This window comes from Leptinotarsa decemlineata, unplaced genomic scaffold, assembly GCF_025532065.1.
Source record: "Leptinotarsa decemlineata unplaced genomic scaffold, Ldec_3_MD MMD2_tig00001064_RagTag_RagTag, whole genome shotgun sequence".
NCBI lineage: Eukaryota > Metazoa > Arthropoda > Insecta > Coleoptera > Chrysomelidae > Leptinotarsa > Leptinotarsa decemlineata.
In genome coordinates, this window is record NW_027412558.1 from 1,641,970 (window position 1) to 1,666,842 (window position 24,873).

The following is a 24,873-nucleotide window of genomic DNA, read 5'->3' on the forward strand; positions in this document are numbered from 1 at the left end:
TCCCAAATTTAAATTTTTATAATGCCGGTATAATGCCGTTTTTGGGACAAAATCCGATAAGAAAAAGCATGGGGTTTTGTCCCAGAAACGGGATTATACCTTCACTGCTTCTACCCATTGTTTTCTGGAGTCCAACCAAATTTAACCAACGGTTAAAAGCTAGCTGCTTTGAGGCGACAGCTGTTGCAAAACCTCTGTCAAATACCAAACAGCTTACTCAAGAGGTTCCATAAAAAACATAAGAATAACGATACATTTCAAACTCAATCACTGTCGACCAACCTGCTTACCTTTAACTTGCTGCACAGAGGTGAGTTTCTTTTCCCAATGGTCATCAAAAGGTTGTGGAGCTGTACTTTCGAAATCTTGAGTGTATTGCCTCATCCCGCTTGGAGCTGTGTAGCAACATTTGCACATACAGGAATGGTACCTTAACCTACCTTCATCCAAATAGGGGTGTGCTAGGGCGTCTACCACCGATATACGTTTATCCTGAAACAGAAAATGGTCATTTATGGTACTTATTTCATTATACTGGATGTGGACGAATCAGTATCCATTGGACGTCCGAATTATGTCCAAATTATATCTTGTGGACTCCTGAAGTGGTCCAACTTGGACTTTCATGAGATATCATGCATTTTTTCCATAGGAATACCACTGAAGGATATCCATTTCAAGTCCACTGAGGGATATCTTTTGGACATCCGTTTCATGTCCCAGGATATTCCGACATGAATTGGATATCAACAGTATATTTGGTGTTATCTAGGTCATAACATGTGACATTTTTAAAACCTGTTGCATCTAGGTGGCCATGATACGACGAATTTACTTCCAACAAGATGGAGCAGACCCGCATGATACCAAACAAGTTCCTAATCACTTACTAGATCATTTTGGTAATCAAACAACCAATTCCAGTACGGTAGCCTCCACGCTCACCGGATCTCAGTATGCTAGATTTATTTATTTGGCAGTGAACTAATGAAAGGTTCTACTATGCCATAGCCCCAGCCACCCTTGATGTCTTAGAAAAAAGAATGCAAAGGGAATTTAGAGTCTAGTTCTAGTCTAGTTCTAGTAACACAAATAGTTCACTCACCGGATCATAGACCAACATCTGACACATCAAATGAACAACTTCGTGTGTAGCCTGAGAAGATAGAGTATATAAGGCAGACAAAGATTGAGGTTTGGGAGCCCTGCTCAGCATATGTGTTTTCGCACCTTCACAAGCATATTTCATGTCTTCCAAAGATGGCGTGCCCAACAGTTCCGTAATAAGTTCTAGTTGCTGAATGGGATTTTGGGCCTGAAACGTGAAAAAATCCTTCAGTGACCTTAAATCTGGAAAATGTGTTGGCCATCGTTGAGATAATCAATTTTGAAACGGAAATTTCAATAGGATCAGGTCTGGAAAGAGTTCTGGCTGAAGCCTAACTTGACTTATCGTACCTGGAAAAGTATCCTTCTTCCTAGCAATTCTCCGAATATACAACCCACTGACCATACGTCTACGGCGGTCGTATAGTGTTTGGCCCCCATCAGGATCTCTGGCGCTCGATAATATTGCGTCACTACTTCTTGCGTCATGTGTTTGCTTGTGTCGGGTTCTTTGACTCTCGCTAAGCCAAAATCACAGATCTGAAACCGATTGAAAAATCATTGAGTTTTTATTACGTTTTTGTAATATATCAATCAATCAAATAATCATTCATTTCAAATACGAGTATCCTAATACACAGTTGATAAATAAAGTATCTTTAAAATAAAAGGCAATTAAAAGATGATACAATTAGTAGAGGGATATTATATCTCATATTACGAGTTTACTTTTGAATTGAGAAACATTACCAAACATAAAATACGAGCTTCAAAAAAATTTATTTCCCTCCAAAAAAACCTTCTATTGCACAAAATGTTTGTTATCATGGATTATCAAACTCTATTTCAATCCATATCATTTTTCAAGTGTTCATCACGGTTGAGAATAAATACAATCTTCAGTTAACCCTACAGGAAAACATCAAGTGACTTCAAGTCTGGAGATCGCGCAGGTTCCAATCTGTCGTACCAAATATACATATTTTGAAGGGAGGACATCTTTATATATTTTTTTGTGCCAACACTAAGATGTTTTTTCAGTTATTAGCATCAATCAAAATGGAATACTGGAATATACTTCGTATATTCCAGTAGATGTTGCTCCACCATTTGAAAAAAACCTAATTTGCATAATCTTACCTTTAGAATACAGTTGTCGTTTACTAGTAGATTTCCAGGTTTGATGTCCCTATGTAATATTCTAGCTGAATGTAAATATTTTAAACCTGTAAAAATAAATACCAACTTTAATATTTGAAATTTGAAGAAATGTCTTAATTTTGAAAAAAAGTCAAAATTTTATGCTTTTTTCCACTTTTTTTGCTTCAAATTGTTGGTAACTGACTTAATGTGTCTCAACAAAGCTGAACCAACAGAGAATATGAGTAATTGAAACCTCAGTGCTTCATATTATACTGTAACTTTTCAATTTGCCTTGTAACCTAGAAATACAGACAAAAATGTCGTTCAAAGAATATATTTTAGTTTATTATTTACGCCCTGTAAAAAATACATTTTCCTCTTTATCCAATAAACTAAGTGGATAAAAGGGGATTTCTCATAACACTGTTCAGCATTCACCTCTGTTCCATCACACAAATACCATGTAACCTGATATCGTTACCTAGAAAAAGGATTATCTAGGTTTCTAGGTTGAAGAACGTTTTATTAAAAAAATATATATTTTTATTCTAGCATTATATCAGAACTGATATCTTTAACAATGTATTTTCACATTTTCAAATTGAAAGTGGTCTAAAGAATCATTTTCAACTGCACAATTTCATTCACTTTTTCCCCAGTTTTTTAACAAAAATGTTTTTTTTTGCGAAATCAGCTATAAAAATAAATAGGATAGAAACTCAAACTTTTAATGAATGTAACACAAAATTCGATAGGTTATAAAATGTTCTGTACTTACCTCTAAGTATCTGGTATAAGAAAACTTTTATATGGTCCGGTGATAGTGGTTGATGTGAAACTATAATTTTGTGTAAATCGCTCTGGAGCAACTCTGTGATAACATATCTAATAGAAAATCATTAAGGAAAACAATACATGAAAATATAGGAGGATGAAAGTAACCACAAACAAATACTTCCCATTTGATAACGAAAAAACAATAATTTTCGTTGAATTGTAGAGGTTAGGTTAGGTTAGGTCAGGTTATGTTACGTTACGTCAGGTCAGGTTATGTTAGGTCACGTTAGGTTAGGTTAGGTTAGGTTATGTTGGATTGGGTCAGGTTAGGTTATGTTAGGTTAGGTTATGTTAGGTTAGGTTATGTTAGGTTAGGTTATGTTAGGTTAGGTTAGGTTAACTTAGGTTGGCACCTGGTTTGTGAAAATAATGAAACTCAACTTTTGGTATTTTTGATGGTATTGACCAGTGTTTGATGAATATCTATTTTGAACTGTTGTAAGATTTTCATATAAATAGTTCATTCACTACATAATAGCCTTCATGATGCGTATCTAATATTGAAGTACGAGTAAAAATATTGCTACTTCAATTCTAACTGAACTTTTGGCAGTTTTCCTTGATTTTTAATCTCTTCATTTTGATGCATTTTCAAAATTGAGTATTATGTCTTTCTCTTCCAAACGTTATACATCATAGTTATGAATAGAAAGAGTTTGAAAATGCTGAATTGGTATTCCTCCTGTGCAAAAAAATACTCCTATGATCAGTTTTCTTTTTGCGAAAATTTCTCCTTGTTCTTCCAAGTTGGGACAAAAACTGCAAGTCAGCTTGATCTATTTGACATTGAAGTTTTGTCTTATCATAAATTTCAGGCAGGTCTTATTTGGAAAACAATTTGCGATATTTTTGGAAATTCTCCAGAGTAGATGAGCATCATCTTTTGGTGAAAAAAAATCGATGTTTTTTAGAAAATAAAGTTTGTTTATTCACAATTCCAAGACGTTTCCTTTTATTAGTTATGATAAGAAGCTAATTTTTCAGAATGCCGACAGCTGTTTCTTTAAATGTTTATGGCAGAGCATCGATGTTTCTGACAGAGCATCGATATTTACAGCAGATTATTGATGTTTCTGTGAGAGCATCGATATTGCTGGCAAAGCATCGATATTTCTGACTGAGCATCGACATTTCTGGCTAAGCATCAATATTTTTGGCAGATCATTGATGTTTCAGGCAGAGCATTGAAATTTCTGGCAGGGCATCGATGTTTCTGACAAAACATCGATATTTCAGGCAGATCATTGATGTTTCTGGCAGAGCATCGATATTTCTGGCAAAGCATTTATGTTTCAGACAGACCATTGGAATTTCTGGCAGGGCATCGATGTTTCAGGCAAAGCATCGATATTTCTGGCTAAGCATCGATATTTCTGGCAGAGCATTGATGTTTCAGGCAGAGCATCGATGTTTCTGGCGAAGCATCGATGTTTCTCCCAGAGCATCGATATTTTTGGCAGAGCATTGATGTTTCAGGTATACCATTGAAATTTCTGGCAGGGCATCGATGATTCTGGCAAAGCATTGATGTTTCAGGCAGATCATTGATGTTTCATGCAAAGCATCGATATTTCTGGCTAAGCATCGATATTTCTGGCAGAGCATAGATATTTCTGGCAGAGCATTGATGTTTCAGGCAGAGCATTGATATTTCTGGCAGAGCATTGATATTTCTGGCAGGGCATCGATGCTTCTGGCAAAACATCGATGTTTCAGGCAGACCATTGATGTTTCTGATAGAGCATCGATATTTCTGGCTGAGCATCGATATTTCTGGCAGAGCATCGATGTTTCTGGCAGAGCATCGATATTTCTGGTAAAGCATTGATGTTTCAAGCAGAGCATTGAAATTTCTGACAGGGCATTGGTGTTTCAGGCAAAGCATCGATATTTCTGGCTAAGCATCGATATTTCTGGCAAAACATTGATGTTTCAGGCAGAGCATTGAAATTTCTGACAGGGCATCGATGTTTCAGGCAAAGCATCGATATTTCTGGCTAAGCATCGATATTTCTGGCAGAGCATTGATGTTTCAGGCAGAGCATCGATGTTTCTGGCGAAGCATCGATGTTTCTCCCAGAGCATCGATATTTCTGGCATAGCATCGATGTTTGAGGCAGACCATTGATGTTTCTGGCAGAGCATCGATATTTCTGGCAAAGCATTGATGTTTCAGGCAGAGCATTGAAATTTCTAACAGGGCATCGATGTTTCAGGCAAAGCATCGATATTTCTGGCAGAGCATCGATGTTTCTGACATAACAAAGTCAACACTGTGCTTTAATAAAATTCAAAGGAATTTTGTAACTACACTTTGACTATTTCAATTAATTTGATATCCTTGATGAATGATGATAATAATAATACGCGTTACTGTAGCAAAAGTATCTTGAAAAGTATAGCACCAGCAGGCATTGTATCAACATTCAATATAAGGGGCAATGATCATAACCAGACAAAAAACAACGAATCAATCAGAGCGACACCTCGACGAAGGAAACAACATTCCTACCGCCAAACGAACAAGCGACTACTCATTACTCGAAATGATCGGTACTTCCAAAGAAAAACCAGACGAACGTTGAGACGTTTTGATTAAAAAATATCCGGCAAGATCACGGCGATCGAAATCCCGATGCGTGGCAATTGCACTCGTACGTGAACAATTACATCGACGTTACTGGACACCGAAACTAATAGGACAGTGAAATTTAAAGAAATAAGACCAACTACATGAATTACAAAAAAAAACGATTGAAGGGCTACAAGTTGATCGTTAAACTTTGCTTGAATTGTGGTAAAAAATCTACATTGCCATTTTGAAGAGAATGGAAAAACAAGCCTGAGAGAGAAAATGCGATAAAATCTTCCCTTCACATTTCAAAGTTTGACTTTGCATTGCTTGGAAGACTCGAAGAATTGGCGTCGCCTCTTGTGAATTATCCAATCAAGAAGATCCAATATCATACAGGATGACAGTTTCAAAACTAGTAACATATAATTTCTGAACAAGAATTCCAGAAATTCCAGAACCCTTTTCGTATTGCCAATGCCAACAAATCTTGGATCTTGGTAATCTTGGATTATTAAAAAACAAATTGAACAATTCACCTTGAAGTAATAATTCGCGAGAAGAAATTATGATTGTAATAACATTGTAATCTTGTAATAACATTTCAAAAATCTCCGTTTTGAAAAATAATTCATCACTTCACTAACAGCAATAAACCGCTTGTGACAAAATACTGAATTCTGAGAGCACTTAGAAAACTGTGATGTGTAAAGCCGAATACGATGGGCCCAAGGACTGATCCCCGTTTTACACGGCGAAAGTTCTTACAGAATCTGAAAATTCATGATCCATGTGACACTTTGAGTTAATTCTGCCTGTTTTGAAACTTGTGACATTAAACAGAATCAGAAGAGGCATTTGAGTTTACTTTGTTCAAAAATTTGTTCAAGTGGTTATTTAGTGGCCAAAGAAGCTTTCTTTTTTCCTGGCTAGGCCACCAAAACAAAGCGATGAAACTGACAGAAATAAAATTAAACTCTAGGTGTCATTATTCTTGAACCATACGTGCCTTCCAGGGCCTAAGTTTGCATCATTTTCACAATTTTAGTCACTGTCCTAATCAAATTGAACCGATGAAATCAAATATGATTGTGACTAAATATTAAAACGTTGCATATATATTTGTACAGCAATTCACAGGTTTAACTTGATATTATGATTATGACAGTGACTAAACTAATATAACTGAATATTTAAATCAAATAAAACTCAACAATACAAGGAACAGATCGAAATGAAAAACGAATTTCCACACTTCAGTGATTCACAACATCTCGAAAATAATACAACAAGATCATAATCAAAACTATTCAAACAATAAGACGCCTATAAATCGAATGGAAACGTCATTCTGAAGTTCAATGAAATCGAAAAGAATACGCGACGTATTGGCAGAGGGTAAATTATAAAGTTTTCGTTAAAAAATGGAAATGTATCGATAAATGTTGAGGTCTTGGTCGACAAACTACTTCTGAGTTTGAATCTACTTTCACAGTACTATTTCACGAATTCTATGAAATGAGATCTGTTCCGCGTAGTGGAATGTATCCTTGGACAGGGCATGGATACGGAATTGTCGAGAAAAGTGAGAGAGATACAGAGACACTGTCGTGGGAACTCTGATTCTATTATAAGTCAGGTGTTGTAATACGGAAGATTGATGGAAAGGAGTAGTGCGAGCGGAGTTTTGATGTCGTTTCAAGTTTGTTTAACTTTTAGGAAGGTCGTAAACTAGATGAATGGTAGTCGAGAGGATTATGATCTGTCTCGATTACATAACCAAATTATATCGTCAGAGTGGTCTGAAGGTAATGGGAAACATACATCAAGACACAAATAAAAAAGTAGTTAAAGAATCTATTGTTCGAGTTCTAAGAAACGACGGCAGGGAAAACGAGATGACCACTGATGAAGGAAAACCCACAATGCACCATAATGTGTTTTAGGTCGACTAATATACTTGATAGATAGTTTATTTAACTGTGTATGCTCCTAAAGAGCCTTCTGAGAGTTAACCTTAATAAGAAGATACAACAATCTGATGTACGAGATCTGTTCAAGAAATAAGATGAATTTATATTTTTCTGAGAAATATTTATTCATTCATCAATTTCTAGTTTATCCATTCCAATACTAGAAACGACGTCCTTTCATGTGTCTCTCCAATCTTGGGAAAAGAAAAAAGTCGCAGGGTGCCAAATCTGGTGAATACGGTGGCTGAAGCATGATCGTATTTTTGAATTCCGTAAATTAATCCAAGGCACGACTTTTGTACTTTATCTATACCAATTACATTGCTATGATCGAAACATGGTCCATTATACAACATCAGAGAAATTGAAATGACTACTTTATGTCGAGCGATGTTGATAGCAAATGTCTGGGTGGAATAGAGCATTATCAAAGAGGTTAATATGAGGTTGATATGATTTTCAAATCGAAGTTTTGTATCAAGCCCAGCTTGATAGAAATTCATTTGTCCACATACTGAAGAACAAAGGTCCAAGTATCGACCCTTGCGGAACATCGTTAGTCTCCATATACCTATTCTGCAAATACGTATTCAAAAGCTCAATAACATTTGCTAAAAAACAATAAAACTGTAAAATAGAAAGCATTATCTGATGATCTATGGAATCAAATGCTTTATTCAAATGTTTATTCTAGTGATATACGAAGTGAATTACATGAGTAGCACTTATCACATCGTCCAGTATATTCGGACTTTTTACTTGCGTGGTAAATTACTAACTGTGACACTTTCCAGCAATAGAAAATTAATTTTCCAACACACTCGAAGTTACTATTGTAACGAATCGGCAGCCGCCCCTGACCGATATGTCGGCCTGCGAACAAACACATGACATCACCGCAAAGGAATGCAGTCGGCAACCGCCGATTAAACTCAAGTTGTGTACCGAAACGACTATAGAATTCTAGAACGATCGTTACCGATATATAAGGTCGGCTTCTCGTCGAGAGAGGGCAGTTGAGTTCAGAAAGCGTATCGAGCGGTTAAACAAGGAATTAAATTAGTGGAAATAAATTGAGCGCTAGTGCTAAGTGTTGTAAATGAATTAGTTTGTGATTGTTGGAAATAAATTTGTTCAAGACAGTTCAGAGGAAGATTAAACTCTTCCTCTAGTAATGTAAATTTTTTGTGTTGATTATAATGTTTTGTTGAATATCGATCTGGCTCTCTTTAAAAATCTGTTTGAAATCTATTTCTGTAACTAGCTGTCGCCCCCTATGAACGACAACCCTCAAAAATCGAAACTTGTGGCAGCTAAGGATCACCGAGGTCATACCCTTTAACGTGCGATTCCTAGCACGGATGATTGGAGAACGTGTTGATTCATTTCAGAGGGCTTATCAAGGCATTCTGTAATATCAACATTATGTGCTTTTCCATTATAAAAATATTCAAATATCCTACTGCAACGTTCCCATTGAAACCAGAAGAACGTATCGGCGAGTGCACCTCCTGCCGTTCGGCCGCTGGTCATCGGCTTTTCCGGTTGCGCTCCATCAAGGCCGCCGGGCCTTTGTACCTTATATTCCCATCTCTCGACGAGGACCAAACACCTGAACCACTACTCTCACAACACCGACCAAGTTCGTCAGTCTTTATATACCGTACAAACTCTCGGTGAACTTAATACCGCCCGTAACCGCATTAGATGGGAATGCGGGCGTTCACACGGTCGCAATGGCCCAATTATAGACGATTCGACACCTCATTTTCCGGATCTAGATCCCATTGATATTTTTCAATTAATTTTATTGTGGGAAGATTGAAAATACGAATGAGTCCTCGACACTCCAGATTTAATCGCCATTGATGTTTTCAAACATTGAATTGGAAGTCATGAGTGGCAAATTTGGTATGGAAAAGCAGCGATTCAACTTGGATTTGAATCGCTGGAGATTAAATTCATTTAAACTCTGGACGCTTTTGTTTCGGAAAAATAGAACCCTTATTCAATATATCTATTTATTTGAGTTATCAGTTGATTTGTTATGAAAAACGTTGCCTATACCGAATAAAAAAGTCAACCTGTATACAGGGCTTTTCATGATGAGCGTTAATTAGCCGTTTCTGACAAACTATTTAACGGATCAACCTGAAAATTTCACAGTATGCATAAATCAATATTACCTACACGCCTAAAATATTTCAGACGAAGCGGCGTTGTCGCTTCTACTATAAAGTAGCGGCTTCTTTGATTTTTCAAATGGAACACCCCGTATATTATATCATATCATGATTCATTATCGCTTCGTCAACAAATTCATATACTATTTCCCTATACCTATCAATTACCGTTTTGAAGATATAAATTAATTTCGATATTTTTTTTACCAAACATGAACTTTTATAAATGCTGATAATCTTGAACTCTCTTGCACTAAAACGATCAAATTTGAAATGAAGTGGAGTGATACTATAAGGATCTTCACTCCGAGTCATATTTTCATTTGCCTCATACAGGGTCTTCAAAAAATGCAGATACTTTTATCTCATGAAAAAATGAGTGGAATTCAATTTTTTCAAATGGAACACCCTGTATATTTCAACATTTTTGAGCTCTACATCCAATTTTAGATTAACTTTGTTCAGATAATACTATTTCTATTTTGAACCGTTTTCGAGATATACTGTTTCAAACGGAAACTGACGTGGTTTTCTTGTTCATCACTCATTTTTGTAAAACAGATTTCGTTTGATGTTTCTCAATTAGTCACAGATAATACAATGAAAAGATAATTATTAAAATACTCCTCAACTATCGAATGAAACTTCTCTTCAAACAATAGTTTTATTAACGCTGAAACACGAACTGAAAATAATAAACCCATAAATTAATGAGTTAATTTAATCGTCAGTGTATTTCAGAATATGTTCAAACACATCTCCACCTCTACTTAAACAAACATGTAATATCTTCAAAAGATTGTCATGTGTAGCGCTTCTGATCAAGTCTGGATACTGTGAAATTTTCAGGTTGATCCGTTGAATAGTTTGCCAGAAACGGCTAATTAACGCTCATCATGAAAAGCCCTGTATACTGTGTGTACTGATCTAGTTATTTCAGTTTAACCCTTTTATTTTAAACCGATGAATAAACGCTTTAACGAACAATTTCAATAGCGGTTATTGTTTTAGCCCTTCTATTTTCGACTGATGAATAAGAGCTTCAACGAACAAATGTTTAATCGCGGTTATTGGTTTAGCCCTTCTATTTTCAACCGATGAATAAATTCTGCAACGAATAAATTTAACTGCGGTTATTGATTCAGCCCTTCTATTTTCAACAGATGAATGCTTCAATGAATAATTATAATTGCGGTTGTTGGTTTAGGCCATCTATTTTCGACCGATAAATTAGTGCTTTAACGAAAGATTTCAGCCCTTCTATTTTCGACCTATGAATAAGTACTTTAACGAACAATTTCAAGACTGGTTATTGTTTCAGCTCTTCTATTTTCGACTGATGAATAAGAGCTTCAACAAACAAATATTTAACCGCGGTTATTGATTCAGCCCTTCTATTTTCAACAGATGAATGCTTCAATGAATAATTATAATTGCGGTTGTTGGTTTAGGCCATCTATTTTCGACCGATAAATTAGTGCTTTAACGAAAGATTTCAGCCCTTCTATTTTCGACCGATGAATAAGTACTTTAACGAACAATTTCAAGACTGGTTATTGTTTCAGCTCTTCTATTTTCGACTGATGAATAAGAGCTTCAACGAACAAACATTTAACCATGGTTATTGGTTTAGCCCTTCTATTTTAAACCGATAAATGAGTGCCTTAACGAATAATCCTAACGGTGGTTATTGGTTTAGCCCTTCTATTTTCAACCGATGAATAAATGCTTCAAGGAATAAATTGAATGTGGTTATTGGTTTAGCCCTACTATTAACAGATGAATTATTGCTTTAATGAATAATGATTATTGCGGTTGTTGGTTTAGGTCATCTATTTCCGACCGATAAATCAGTGCTTCAAAGAACGATTTTAGCCCTTCTATTTTCTACCGATGAATAAGTTCTTCAACGAATGTTTTTAACCGCGACTATTAGTTTAGCCCTCCTACTCTCTCCTCTCCGGTTTTTGATTCAGCCCTTCTATGTTTAACAGATGAATAAAAAATGCTTCAACAAACAATTTCAACGGCAGTTAAGCCCTTTTGTTTTTAACCGATGAATAAGTGCTTTAATGAACAATTTTGACCGCGAAGTTTCACTTCTTGATGAAACGTGTCCTCATTAGTTTCATCTTTCTCAAAGAGTTCAAATCTAAATATCCAATAATTTATTTCTACGATAAAAAAAGTTTGGTTCGGTTTAAAAAAATCGGAGAAAATTATCGAAACTTTTGAAAATCTTTCCATTACCATCGTGATTTTCGTTTACCACATTATTTCGACAAAATCGCCGTCCATTGGAGGATCTCACAAATTTTCCAGGCTATCAATCCTCGCATGCCTCCTGATCAAGAATCACAGGGAGCAACGCTCGTTGAAGATACGCCGCTTGCTCCGACGAGAAAAATCCAAAACCCATTATGACCGAAGCAGCTCCAAGGTTTTATTGCTCTCGAAAATCGCATCGAACTAAGAAAAATAAACGCTATTCGGTCAACGACACAGAGCGCAACATCCGATCATGGGTCGTGGAAAGTTATAGTTTTCTAATATCTGGCTCGAACGACCAATATTGAATTAGGGATGTATATGATGTGACAGTTGTGTATAACGTATATGAGTTCCAATATTGCCTGATTGTGAAGAGTTTATTTGTTTAAATAAATACTCAGTGAAAAAGAGCTGATATAAAAAAGAAATGTTGCTAATCAGTATAATTATTGATATTTCGTCACTTTCTGGTGCCATGAAATAACAGATCCGTGTCATAAAAATAGGAAAGTAAAACCTAATTCTGTAACCATTTCTGTATTATTAATACGCATCCATTTGGTAAATTCAATTGTTTGAAAATCACGCAGCACTCGCGATTTTTAAATTGCATTCTGAAGATATGAATTTGTATGATTAAACTCTAAAAATAGCTGAAATTATTCCAAACTATTTGGAATAAATACAGAAATAGTTATAGACGCGGTTTAGCTTATTTCATATGCAAAAACAAGCCAAAAGCTAGTTCTTACGTCAAGTTTTCATCAAACAAATCACAATTCATTACAATAATTTTTCTAGATAAAATTATCTATCTAATATACGAAATTCTCTTATCACAGTGTTAGTTGCCACATTCCTCAGAAACGGTGTTCTGAGGAATGTGATAAGGGTGTTCCACCCCAATTTTTTTTGGCAAAATTTTGTGTTTTCATTCTTTTATGATGTGACATTGAAAAATACATATAACTCTCAATATTTACCCCTTCATCACAACCCCTATTCTTCAATAACCATTTTAATAATTCAATCATTTTCAACCCTGATCAAAGATAAGTTATTTTCACCAGGTGTCTACCGGTGTCACTTCTTTCTCAGTAGACAGCACGGAGTAGGGATGAGAAAGAAGCCGTTCTCCTGCCTTCCTCCCTCTCACACAATGAACCGCATAATTTACAACAGCAGGTTGGATCACTCCGTATTTTGAATCCACCACGGCTGTGCAACAGTACGCGATCAGTTATTGAAAAATTAATTAAAAAAGTTGTCGAAGCCAGCATTTTGAATGACAAGTTCCGAGATGAAAATATATTGATACCACGAATTCCTAATTTTTTTATTTGTATTGTTATTGTGTTTGATATTTGTAAGTGTTATTGTTCTGATAGGAACAATTCATGTGGCAGCCGGGTCAGCTGGTCAATGCATAAATTTACGATTTCATTTTAATTTTTTTAATGAAAATGCCTTTGATGGAGTCTAGGTTTTTTGGCTTTATTCACTATTTTCAGTAATAAAACAAATTAACTGAAAGAACAATTTATTCAAGCCAATCTCGACTTACATAAACTGCAGTTTAATGGACTGACACCTAGCAGAAAACAGCTATTCCCCTGGCTAGTACCACGAAGGTTCGTAATATAACAATGATAAAAAAGTCCTGAAGAACTCAAAAAACTGACGCTTCGCTATTTCATGTCGTCGAATACAGTCGATTCATTTTTTACCATTTTTAAAATCCAGTAAACCGAAAAAACCAATGAATAGAATTCCAACGATTATTCTGTAAAAGTCTAGTCTCACGCGAACTGCGAAAATGTACTGCATACTCTCTTCTTCCTAAGCAAAACGCGACTAGTTCCCATGAAGAGTTAATGGCCTAACGACCGGGTACGACTTCCTAGGGTATCATTTGTCGAAGAGCACAAGCCTGTTTGTCATTGTGAAACTGTTGCATTTAAATACAGCATACGACAAACGAGAACGCAGAGATCGTAGTTTTTGAATTTTTGGTGAATGCGGGGGTTCAAAATAGATCGAATTACTCCAAGTAAATTAGATACAAAATTCATTTGTTGAAGGAATGGACGTCTTTTTCATCATTTTTTGTAGTGAGTTCCAGTATTTTCAGTTTCGCCATGATAAGTTTGAACGAAGAAAGACTATGTGGATCTCAAAGAAGTAAATTCTGAATTGACTGACTAGGTAAATAGTTCCAAAACACTCACTCTTCTAATATCAATATCAGAATCATGATCGTACTTTTTTGAGACCAGGAATGCTATTATCACAGTTTTTAAGTTTTGGTGAATGCGCGAGTTTTAAAGATCATTTGTTGAAGGAAGGAGCGTCTCTTTTATTATTTTCCATAGCGAGCCCTAGCATTTTCAGTTTTGCTCATTTTACAAAAAACAAGGTAAGACTATGGGTTGTATAGAAGTACATTCTCAATTGATTGAGCAGATAGATAAAATAGAGCAATGACGAGTGAGCAGGTGCTTTATCGTAATGCAAAAGCCATGAATTTTTTTCTACAATATCGGACATTTACTTCGTATTGCTTTTCGCAAGCAACGCATAGGTTTACGATAATACTACTCTTTTCTATTTATACCAGCCAGCTCGTTAAATCCCTTAGACATTGTTCTTCTCATTTATACGCAGACGACACACATATCTATATGTCTATCAAACCTGAAGACGTTGATAAGGCTTGTACACAAGTTAATAAAGACATCAATAATTCAGTTGAAACTGCAACTGATCATTGTCTAGTTAACAATCCAAAAAAGTCTAATGTTTTGATATTTGTTTTGATTTTGTATACCCTGAATTTTGCTGATTCAGTGTACAGTCCATGCTTAACGAAAGCATATGAGCAAAAAATCCAAAAGATTCAGAATTCATGTACGTCTCATTCATGGAGTTCGAAGGCGAGAAAGTATTTCCAATAAGTTGGTTGCATGCAGCGTGCTTAGTGTACAGAATAATCATAACGAACATTCCGATTTACTTATAAGAAAAAATTCAATTTCGAACCTATGTTCATACAATCAATATTCGATTTAAAGGTATTTTAACACCACCAATTCACCATCATGAATTCTTTAAACAGTCCTTCAGTTACCAAATTGGCTACGTGTACAACGGTATTCCAAACGAAATTAAAAAAATGAATGTGATTAGTTTCAAGCACTAGTATAAGAATGTTTTGTGGAAGCAAAAAAATAATACATTTCAGATCCTTGAGTTGTTGAGAGTCCCTATTATTGTTTTTTTTTTTTTCAAATTCTGTATTATAGGCATATTCCATAATGTTGAGCTTGTGTGAGGTTAAGTGGTAGAACAAATAAGGAATTTTGAATTATTGATTTGAACTTTGCTTTTGACGTCAGCCCTAGGATCATTACTGTTCCAAATGTAAAAAAATCTATATGTATCCTAGATTGACAGAATAAAGACACATTATTATTATTATTATTGACAGTACAACCATGTAATAAGAACTCCTGATGCACTACCCCACGGAAATAGAGAAAAACAGTGACCAAAACCTTGACATTTAATCAAATATGGTCTTGTTTTTTTTGTCTTGGCACTCCTGGGCTGAGCAGGGGAGATAGTAGCCCGCCCTCAAGGTACTATCTCCCCTTCTGTTGTCGCTCCTGATGGATAATCTGCTTGATGCCCTTGACAGAAGAAAACTTGATCTGCAAGCTTATGCAGATGACCTTGTCATCCTGGCAAGGTCCACGTCGAGAAGGTAGCTTGTAATATCCTCCAAAGCACGTTGAACGTTGTTCACAGTTGGTGCCTGAGGGAGCAGATGGCTGTCAACCCCAGCAAAACTGTGTTAATCCCCTTCACCAAGAGGAGAAATCTGGACGAGCTAACGCCAATTTCCCTCAATGGTGAGGTCATTCCATTTGGGACGGAGGTGAAATATCTTGGTATTGTCCTTGATAAAAGACTCACCTGGAACGCTCACTTGGAAAAAGTGAGCTTTACAGAAAGGCTTTACAGGCTTTACAGAAAGGCTTTACAGAAAACAGCCCAAAGCAAAGCTCTTTGGCTTACAGAGACAAGCGTGTCTGGTGCCATCAGTACTACACCGTCAGCGGCCATGGAGATCCTTCTAGTTCTACCTCCTTTCCACATTTTCCTGGAGAGAGAGGCTAGATGGACTGCATACCGACTTGTGTACATTGCTAATTGCACAAATCAAATACAGAGTGCAACAGACTATTGGTTGACACTGTCACAGTATTTTGGAAATGACCTCTGACTTTATGCCTCCAACTGTCAACTAACTGCCTTATGAAGTACTATTTCCGAGTAGAAAGGACTGGATCCTCCGGGAGAAGGAAATATTAAGAGCAGATAGTGGCTCCTACTGAGCAACGTCTAAATTGGTAGCAAATTGCCAAAAAACGACACTCCTCGATAGGAAGATTAAACAGATTGTCTCTGGTCTGGATTCCTGGCCATACTGACCTGGAAGGCAATGAAGCTGCTGACTCTCTTGCAAAGGAGGGTGCTGCAATCGGCTTCACTGAACCAGAACCTGTCATTGGCATCGCTTTGGGCTTTGCCAAACAAGCATTGAACACCTGGATGGTAAGAAGACTTATGGACTTCTTGCAGAATCTTCCAGGATTGGCTCAATCCAAGGCACTTATCCACCCTTCGAAGCTTGATACCAAACAGTTGTTGGACTACAGTAGGGATGAACTACGATGTCTAACAGGCTTTCTTACAGGTCACTGTCACTTGAATTATCATATGCACAGACTTGGACTGTCAGAAGACAGTGTGTGTCACCTCTGTTAGGAAAATGATGGAACAGCAGAGCATTACTTTGTGCCTGCCCCGCTGGGGACCGAATCAGGTTCTTAGAGTTCGGCAGAACTCCATCTGACTGTGACTGTGACCATCTGATTGTGACTAAGAGTTCAATCACCGTATGCCACTGTCAATATTTCTAGTGGTTTTGACAACTCAACTCCATTTTTTTCACAAAATTTGATGCAAAACAGTTCTGCCTTTCACCAACAAACTAAACATGCTGAGCCCGGGAAATTTGAACATTCATTTTATGTTTTGAAGAAGCCTTGTACATTGACCATAAAAACTTTTCCATTCATTTTTCTACCTCCGATTAAGAACCGACTTATCGAAAATAATACTTTATGCAGAACTCCTAAAAGTTATGACTCGTTTCATTTTACGTTCGGGTCGTTAAATCGAAATACATATTGTAAAATATTTAACACTCGGATGGCTTCCACGTAAAATCCCATTGTGAGAGAGCATGTTTATAGGCAGGTATGAGTGTTTCGTTTCAGGACAAGGTAATGAAGAGAAACCGACCGAAATCCTAAACCATATTTTACCTTGTCGAAAACATAAATGAATTTTTTGCCACGTCAAGGATACGAATATTATTTTTACAGCGAACAGAAACAATGTTTATCACTTCAAAAATGTTTTTTTTCCAATTCTCAAATAATATATTAGAAAACGTTTTTTTTTTAATTATTGAATTGCAATTTTCTACAATTTGAAAGACGTTTTAACCATCTGTTTTACCTTGAATCAAGAAAATCATATCGATTCAATTATTTGAAAGTTACTGAGAGGCAAAAGTAATAACGCATTCAGAATATTGCCCACAATCCTGCCTGAGGAAGTTATTTTATAGAGAAACATATTGTGGCACATATTGAATGTAAAAAAGTACAAAAGATTTAAATCAGAGGTTCTCAAACTTATTTTGTCTACCGCCCACGTCGATAATTAATTATTTTCTAGCGTCCCAATTTTTTTTACTACATCTTTAGAATCATTATCGCAGTCATTATTTTAATAATTGAATTATGTGTGTTATATGAAAATAAGACTTTCTGATGAGGATACTGTAAAACACCATTTTGTAATATTAGGAAAACTTCTAGTCATGTTATTAAAACAAACATTTCAATTTGAAATTTAAAACTAATCTAATATGATGAATTTGATGATTTTTAACAAGTTTGTTAATATCAGGCTCGAATGGGAACGCTATCAAAAATCGTTGAACGATGGACCACAATCCAGGGTACAATAGCGGGATTGGCTTTTGTAGCCAAAATTCTTGGTATCTATTTTATTTATTTTTACTTCCTCGTTCGTTATCAGTTCTATGAGTTCTTCTTCCAGCTGGGGTGATCCTGCTGTGGTGACATTTGAAAAAGGATCCAACACTCAGTCCGGTATTTCCAATGTTGGCAGTAAACAAGCAAGTCGTCGTTGTTGAAGGATACTGCTGACAAATTAGGGAAATTGCGAAACTCACGTCTGCCGATATTATTCTTGTATAGGAGCAACTTGGCTACAAAATCAGCAATGACATTTTTTGTTTAAATTCAAATCGGCACCTTGAAGTTGGAGATTGACATCATTGTATAATTTATACAGGTGTGTCAATTACGCAATATCATTCTTTGAAGTGATGAGGTTGTCGTGCCATTTTTTGTCTTTGTTTTCCAAGAACTCTATTACAGAGTCAAATAGATTGTAAAATCGAGTCAAACAATTACCTCTTGACAACCAACGCACTTCTGTGTGGAATAGCAATCGGTTGAAATCTCCATCATTAGCAACACAAAGCTGATTAAATGATCTTAAAGTGCTGTTTAGGATTTCATTGACTGCTTTGATGATATATTGCAGTGACTGAGTGAGGCGCTCACTCAAATTTTTCGCAACCAACTGTTGCCTATGAATGACGCAGTGTACAGCGAGCACTCCTGGAATTTAATTTTTCAAGTACGCTATGAAGCCTTTGTGACGTCCTGTCATAGCCGGAGCGCCATTCGTAGCAGCTGATGATCATCTTCACATGATTGCATAATGACTCTTCAATGTTTTCAGTAAAGGAGCGGTAAAGTTTCTGTTAAAAAAGGAAAAAAAAACATTTTTAAATTAGCCATCGCCCCCCTAACCGCTTGAACGCCCCAAAATCTTCTCTGTGCCCTTTACTGCCCCCCTATAGGCCTCCAGCGGTCACAAGGGGGCGTTATCGCCACTTTGAGAAAGACTAACCCTTCTATGGTGCTCATTACTGTTGAATAAAAAATGACGAGCGATCTTAATTTATAAATATTTTGTTTTTTTTATTCTGAATCACAACTCGTGACATGACATCCTATGAACTTTGACGAACAAAAAAGTCAAACATCAAAACAAATTCGCTCGAAAATATAAGAAAACATTTCGCAGTAGTGATAATGATTTGCAAATTTTTCGCGTTTTTCAAATGTTCCGTGTTCTAAATGAGACCTGAATGTTTATTCACGAAAGCACCGTGATAGTAATGTAGTAAATGCGATTTATTTTGGCAAGTTCACCTATTTTGATGACCTCGTCCCAAAATTAGTTCTCGTCAATGTTTTAGAGGATACCGATATTAATTGTTTTGTCCTCGCTTTAATGCGAAATTTTCATCAACTTTCGACACGTTATGGTGACATGTAGCAATCGGACCTTACCATTTTTGTCCTCGTTTGAAAAACAGGTATTCATGTTGACGTATTCATGATGAAAAACCAAATATTCGTTATTTTACAATAATTAACGTGTATTTTCACTTGTGATGCACTGTTTAGAATCTTTGGTGTAGTTTTTTCCGAACACCAAACCGTTATTTTAACACCTAGACACGTGTTTCAATCACCAAGTGATCATCTTCAAGTGGAAGATCAAACTGTTTGATCTCTGAATCACCCTCTGAAGTTTCGTACACCCAGTATTCAAACCACAGTTGTGACAATTTCAAAATAGATTATTTATGGTTTAACTAAAAACATATCACAACTATTGTTTGAGGATCTTTCGAAAGCATCAGTTCAAACATGAATTGCAAAATTAGTTTGTGAAGTATACGTTCAAATAAACATATCGATCGAGTGGTCCAACGAAAAGTATCCACCTTGATTTTCTCCTTTTTTTGTAACTTAACGCAAAAATGCTCCGACAGGTCAATTTTGCTTTTGAGGGGGACACATTTTAGATGTATTTTTCTATCTGTGCCTTCAACCCCCTAGCGAGGGTGAGTAACAACCCTAAAATTTTAAATGGAAAGTGGGGTCGAGTGATATATCATTTGAAATTGCACAAAATTCTCTTTCCAATGATACCTAATTTGTTGTATTCACTTGAATAGTGATAAAAAAAGCAAGAACATTTACTCGATATTTTTGGTGTTAATGAAAATGCGGAAAAAAAACAGCATTTTTATCACTACTACATTCCTCAATTTCTCTCGTGCGTTTTTTGGTTCAAATAACAACAGAAGATAAGTGTACAAAAAGAATTTAGGCAAAAATTCATTGATTCAGTTCGGTTGCTTTGGAAATTATTTCTACTTTACTGCAAAAAATGGTTTATTCCATTCCTGAACGAGTTGAAATTGTTAAACTTCATTATCAACATAATAGTTGTGCTAGACTTACTGCTCGCCTCTTTAATAACAGTCATCCCAGGAAAATGTGAATGATTCGTACGTTGCCAAGTTATTCCAAAAGTTTGTCGATACCGGATCTGTCTGTAGTGTGAAACACCAGCCACGGAAACCGATCAGAAATGAAGCAGTGGAAGTCGCTGTTTTGGGACATGTTGAATTGGATCATACTCAAAGTACCCATCAGCTTGCTGCAGCCTCAGGTGTCTCCCGTTCGTCCATAATACGGATATTAAAAGCCTATAAATTTCATCCGTACAAAATTAAATTAGTACAGGAACTCAATAAAGATGATCCTGATAGAAGGCTGCAATTTTGTGAACAACTGAGCCAGCTACTAATTGATGATCTGCACCTATCATTCAACACGTGCTTTTCCGATGAGAGTAAATTTTTTTTGAATGGAGCCGTGAATAGACATAATTGCCGTAACTGGGATGACAGTAACCCACACTTATTCCGAGAGGTCCATACCCAGTACCCTCAAAAAATCAATGTCTGGTGTGGCATATTAGGTAGTCAAATCGTAGGGCCACTTTTTATTCCTGGGAATTTAACTGGTGAGGTCTGCCTGAACATGCTTGAAGATACAATTGATCCTCTCATAACAGAAATAATTGAAAATGACCAAAATCATAAAGATGATCGGCTTCATTTCCAGCAAGATGGAGCACCTCCTCACTATGTTGCTCCGGGAAGAGAGTTTTTAGATGACCGGTTTCCTGGACGGTAGATTGGAAGGAGAGGCCCCATCGAATGGCCTGCCAGGTCACCTAATTTATCGCCTTTAGACTTTTTCCTTTGGGTACACTTGAAAAATAAATGTTTTGCTACGCAGCCCGAGTCCATAGATCTTCGCCAACGAATTACAGCAGAGTGCAGAAGTATAATACCTGATATGCTTCAGAATGTTAGGAATAGATTTGAACAAAATCTGTATTATTGTATGGAAGCAAATGGGTCACATTTTCAGCACTTGCTGAAGTAGGATCCTACTAAGTCAATTACACATTTCAAAGTACTGAGTTGTAGTTGTTTTTCTTCATAATACCTACATGTTTGAGTGAAATACAACAAATTAGGTATTATTGGAAAGATAATGTTGTGCCCTTTCAAATGACATATCACTCGACCCCACTTTCCATTTAAAATTTTAGGGTTGTTACTCACCCTCGCTAGGGGGTTGAAGGCACAGGTAGAAAAATACATCTAAAATGTGTCCTCCTCAAAAGCAAAGTTGACCTGTCCGAGCATTTTTGCGTTAAGTTACAAAAAAGGAGAAAAGCAAGGTGCATACTTTTCGTTGGACCACTCTGTATATGTAATTATATTTTGCGTTATACGAAATATATCGACCATTAGGTATTCCTAGCCACAATATTCATTTAAACAAAATGAAATTAATTTGTTAATAAGCTGGACATTTATTTCAGAACAATATGAATTGGCGACAAGAAAAAACCATACAGTGTGTGAATTTTGAAACTTACAATGGGCTATATCTCACGAACGAAAGCTGATATCGAAAAATGCTTGAAACCGTTTCTAGGATAGTAAGGGGGAACTAAAGTGACATGAAAGAGAACTCACCCCCATCAACCCCCTAGGCCCCACCCACCAAAACTCAAAAAGTTTAAATTGCAAGCCCCTACTTGTGATACATCATTGAAAAGACTATAAAAAATGCTATCCAATGGTATAAATAATAATTGTACAGGGTGAAGCAATAATTGTGAAACTTTGGCTTGAACGGAATATTAAATGAGGTTTTTGTTGAAATACAAATTTATTGTAAGTTTTAAAATTGACAGCCAAAAACTAATAGAAGCCAAAAACTAATAATAAAAGCAATGAAAAAACCGATGAAAATATACAACATACAAATAAAATGAGTAACAAGGCTTGGAAACAAACAAATCTTGAATATAAAAAAACAAACCGACGCGAAGCCAACAACTGTCTCTCTACCTACACTGTATATTCTAAAATCTTTTCAAATAATCACATAAAGTCACCGAATGAGCTTTGAGCTTAGTTTTCAGCCTTCAAATCGTTACTCACATTCACACACGAACTTTTACAGTACATAAACACGTGTTCGATGACATCACACCCTTCTAGAGTTACAACTACGACCCCGCCCAAGACCGCTACACCCTCAAAGTTGTAGGTGAACTTGACGAACTCCATTGGCGTACAGTTGCCAAGAATAAGATACAAAGAAAGTCGAATTTTACACAATGTATCATATTGTCGCGAATGAGGCCAATGGGCGGGTGCGGTCCTAGTAGACGATTAGAATGCTTTACTGTAGTACAACGGAGGTGGAACTACTTTTAGAGAAGCTAACCACGCATGATGGTGAAACGTCAGGAATAAATTCCAGAATTTGATGGCCCTCAAACCCGACAAAAGATATTGATACAGCAGATTTTGATCTCGAAACCTAGCAAGTCGATTATAGGCATGTTCAACAATCGTACTTCAGCGGAGGTCAAGAACTCTTCACCAACTGGATATTCAAAGTTTCGTAGAGTTTACTGCAAGTAATCAGCTTTGCCAGAGAAGGAAATGTGAATCAGTGAAATATTTGTAACAAATTAGTACAAAGTGGAAGAACAGGAAACGAAAAAAACAAACACGAGACAAAGAAGGGAAATAGATCATGAATAGAGACTGCTGTAACATTTGGAAAGCAAACAAACGTATCCATAAACTTGGTGAGGGACTAAGAATCAACCAGTTCAAGGTGAATAATACGAGATTCTAAATGAGATGGCCGAGTGGGCCACAGTGAAGAACTAGTGGAGGTAGATCATAAAATGGTTCATAGAGAGATGAATGATTAATTGAAGTAACAAGTGAACAAATTGAAAGATCAGTACAGTAAGACCATCTCAAGATAACATTTTTGAGCCTCCGACCTTATTATCATATAAATGGCACAGGTTATCAACTGTACTGCAAAGATGAGTGCTAGAAATACTACAAAATATTCAAGAGAGCTACTAAAACAAGGGTTAACAAATCTGGAACCTTTAGATATTAGAACATTAACAGCTGAAAGAGACCTTGAATGGGAGGGGCATCAAAAAATATTATCAATTTGGCCTATCCAGGCAGTTACAAAAAAAAAATGAAAATATAATAACCTCTTACGTAACGTCTTTTAAAGATAGACCACATGTTGTCAATACTTGATTCCACCACTATTTTTTTGGCTGATCGAAGTGCCACCAATTCAATAATTAATTTGAGAATTTCAATAAACTCTTTTTGATACTAGGAACAGTAACGATCTCTAAAAAACCGATACCTAAATTATAAGGTATAACTGAATTGTTATAGAATAGATTTAACTTCTATCTGTATCTATATCTGTAGAGTAGGAGGGTGAGTGTAAGCCAACAGCACTTAGGCCACATGTGACCGATTATACATCCTCCCGTGGAGTTCTCCTCCTAGGTCATCGTCCATCCTGTCCTTTTCAGGAAGGTGGACAGAAATCTCCTTCATATTGGCAGGTGTAGGCCAAGACTCGCCGAACACACACTCTCTTATTGACGATAACTCCGGGCACTCGCATAGGACATGCCTGACAGTATCATCTTCCTGTTCATACATCCTGCATAGAGGTGTGTCCGCTAGCCCCATATTATGGAGGTGTTTCCTTATTTGACAGGTCAGTCAAAAATCCTATTGTTAAGCGTAGATTTTTCTTGGTCATCGCCAGATATTTCTTCGGCGCCAGCTTTCCAGGGTCGCCCTGATTTCATCCCATATCGTTAGAGATTGAACATGGGTGTGACGTTTAGCTAGTTCCGCAATTGTCGAAGTCATCAGGCCGTGTGCCACTGGGTCCTAAAATTCTTAGTCCAGCCGCTTCCTTGGCTAAAAAGTCGGCAATGCGATTACCTTTACTCCTGTCGTGCCCTTCAACCGAGGGCACGACAGGAGTAGAGGTAATATACCGAGGCTTTGGCTAAATCATGGTGACCCTCTAGTACTAGCCCTGAGGTTATATGCTGTCTGTTCAAGGCTAATAGGGTTTGTCTGCTGACAGTGCAGATTGTTATGCTTTTGCCAGAAATTCTTCTCCTGGTTATTTCTTTTGTGGCGATTGATTGAGATACCAGCCAGTTCTGTTTGGACCATGCTGCTATTTCGTCCCATTCCCCACTCAATCTTTAGGCTTAGTGATCTGGAGTACACTCCATATCCTGAGTCTTCTTTGGTTTTTGAGCGTATTGCATTTGTAGCATCTGACTCTGTGTTCTGTTTTATTTG

General features: G+C 36.6%; 1 protein-coding gene across 6 annotated transcripts in view; it reads right to left on the bottom strand.

Annotated features, from left to right (window-relative positions):
* Positions 1 to 24,873, bottom strand: part of nmo (serine/threonine-protein kinase nemo) — a 196,389-nt gene that overhangs the window by 8,406 nt on the left and 163,110 nt on the right. For all 6 annotated transcript variants that reach the window (XR_012465493.1, XR_012465494.1, XM_074175507.1 and 3 more), the window contains exons 4-8: positions 3,029 to 3,135; positions 2,248 to 2,333; positions 1,459 to 1,647; positions 1,106 to 1,315; positions 291 to 492 (exon numbers count right to left, since the gene is read on the bottom strand). Coding sequence is in view for 4 of the 6 variants with exons in the window: in XM_074175507.1 (XP_074031608.1) it covers positions 291 to 492; positions 1,106 to 1,315; positions 1,459 to 1,647; positions 2,248 to 2,333; positions 3,029 to 3,135 (794 nt within the window). In the remaining 2 variants the exon portion in view is untranslated. The remainder of the gene's footprint in view (positions 1 to 290; positions 493 to 1,105; positions 1,316 to 1,458; positions 1,648 to 2,247; positions 2,334 to 3,028; positions 3,136 to 24,873) is intronic.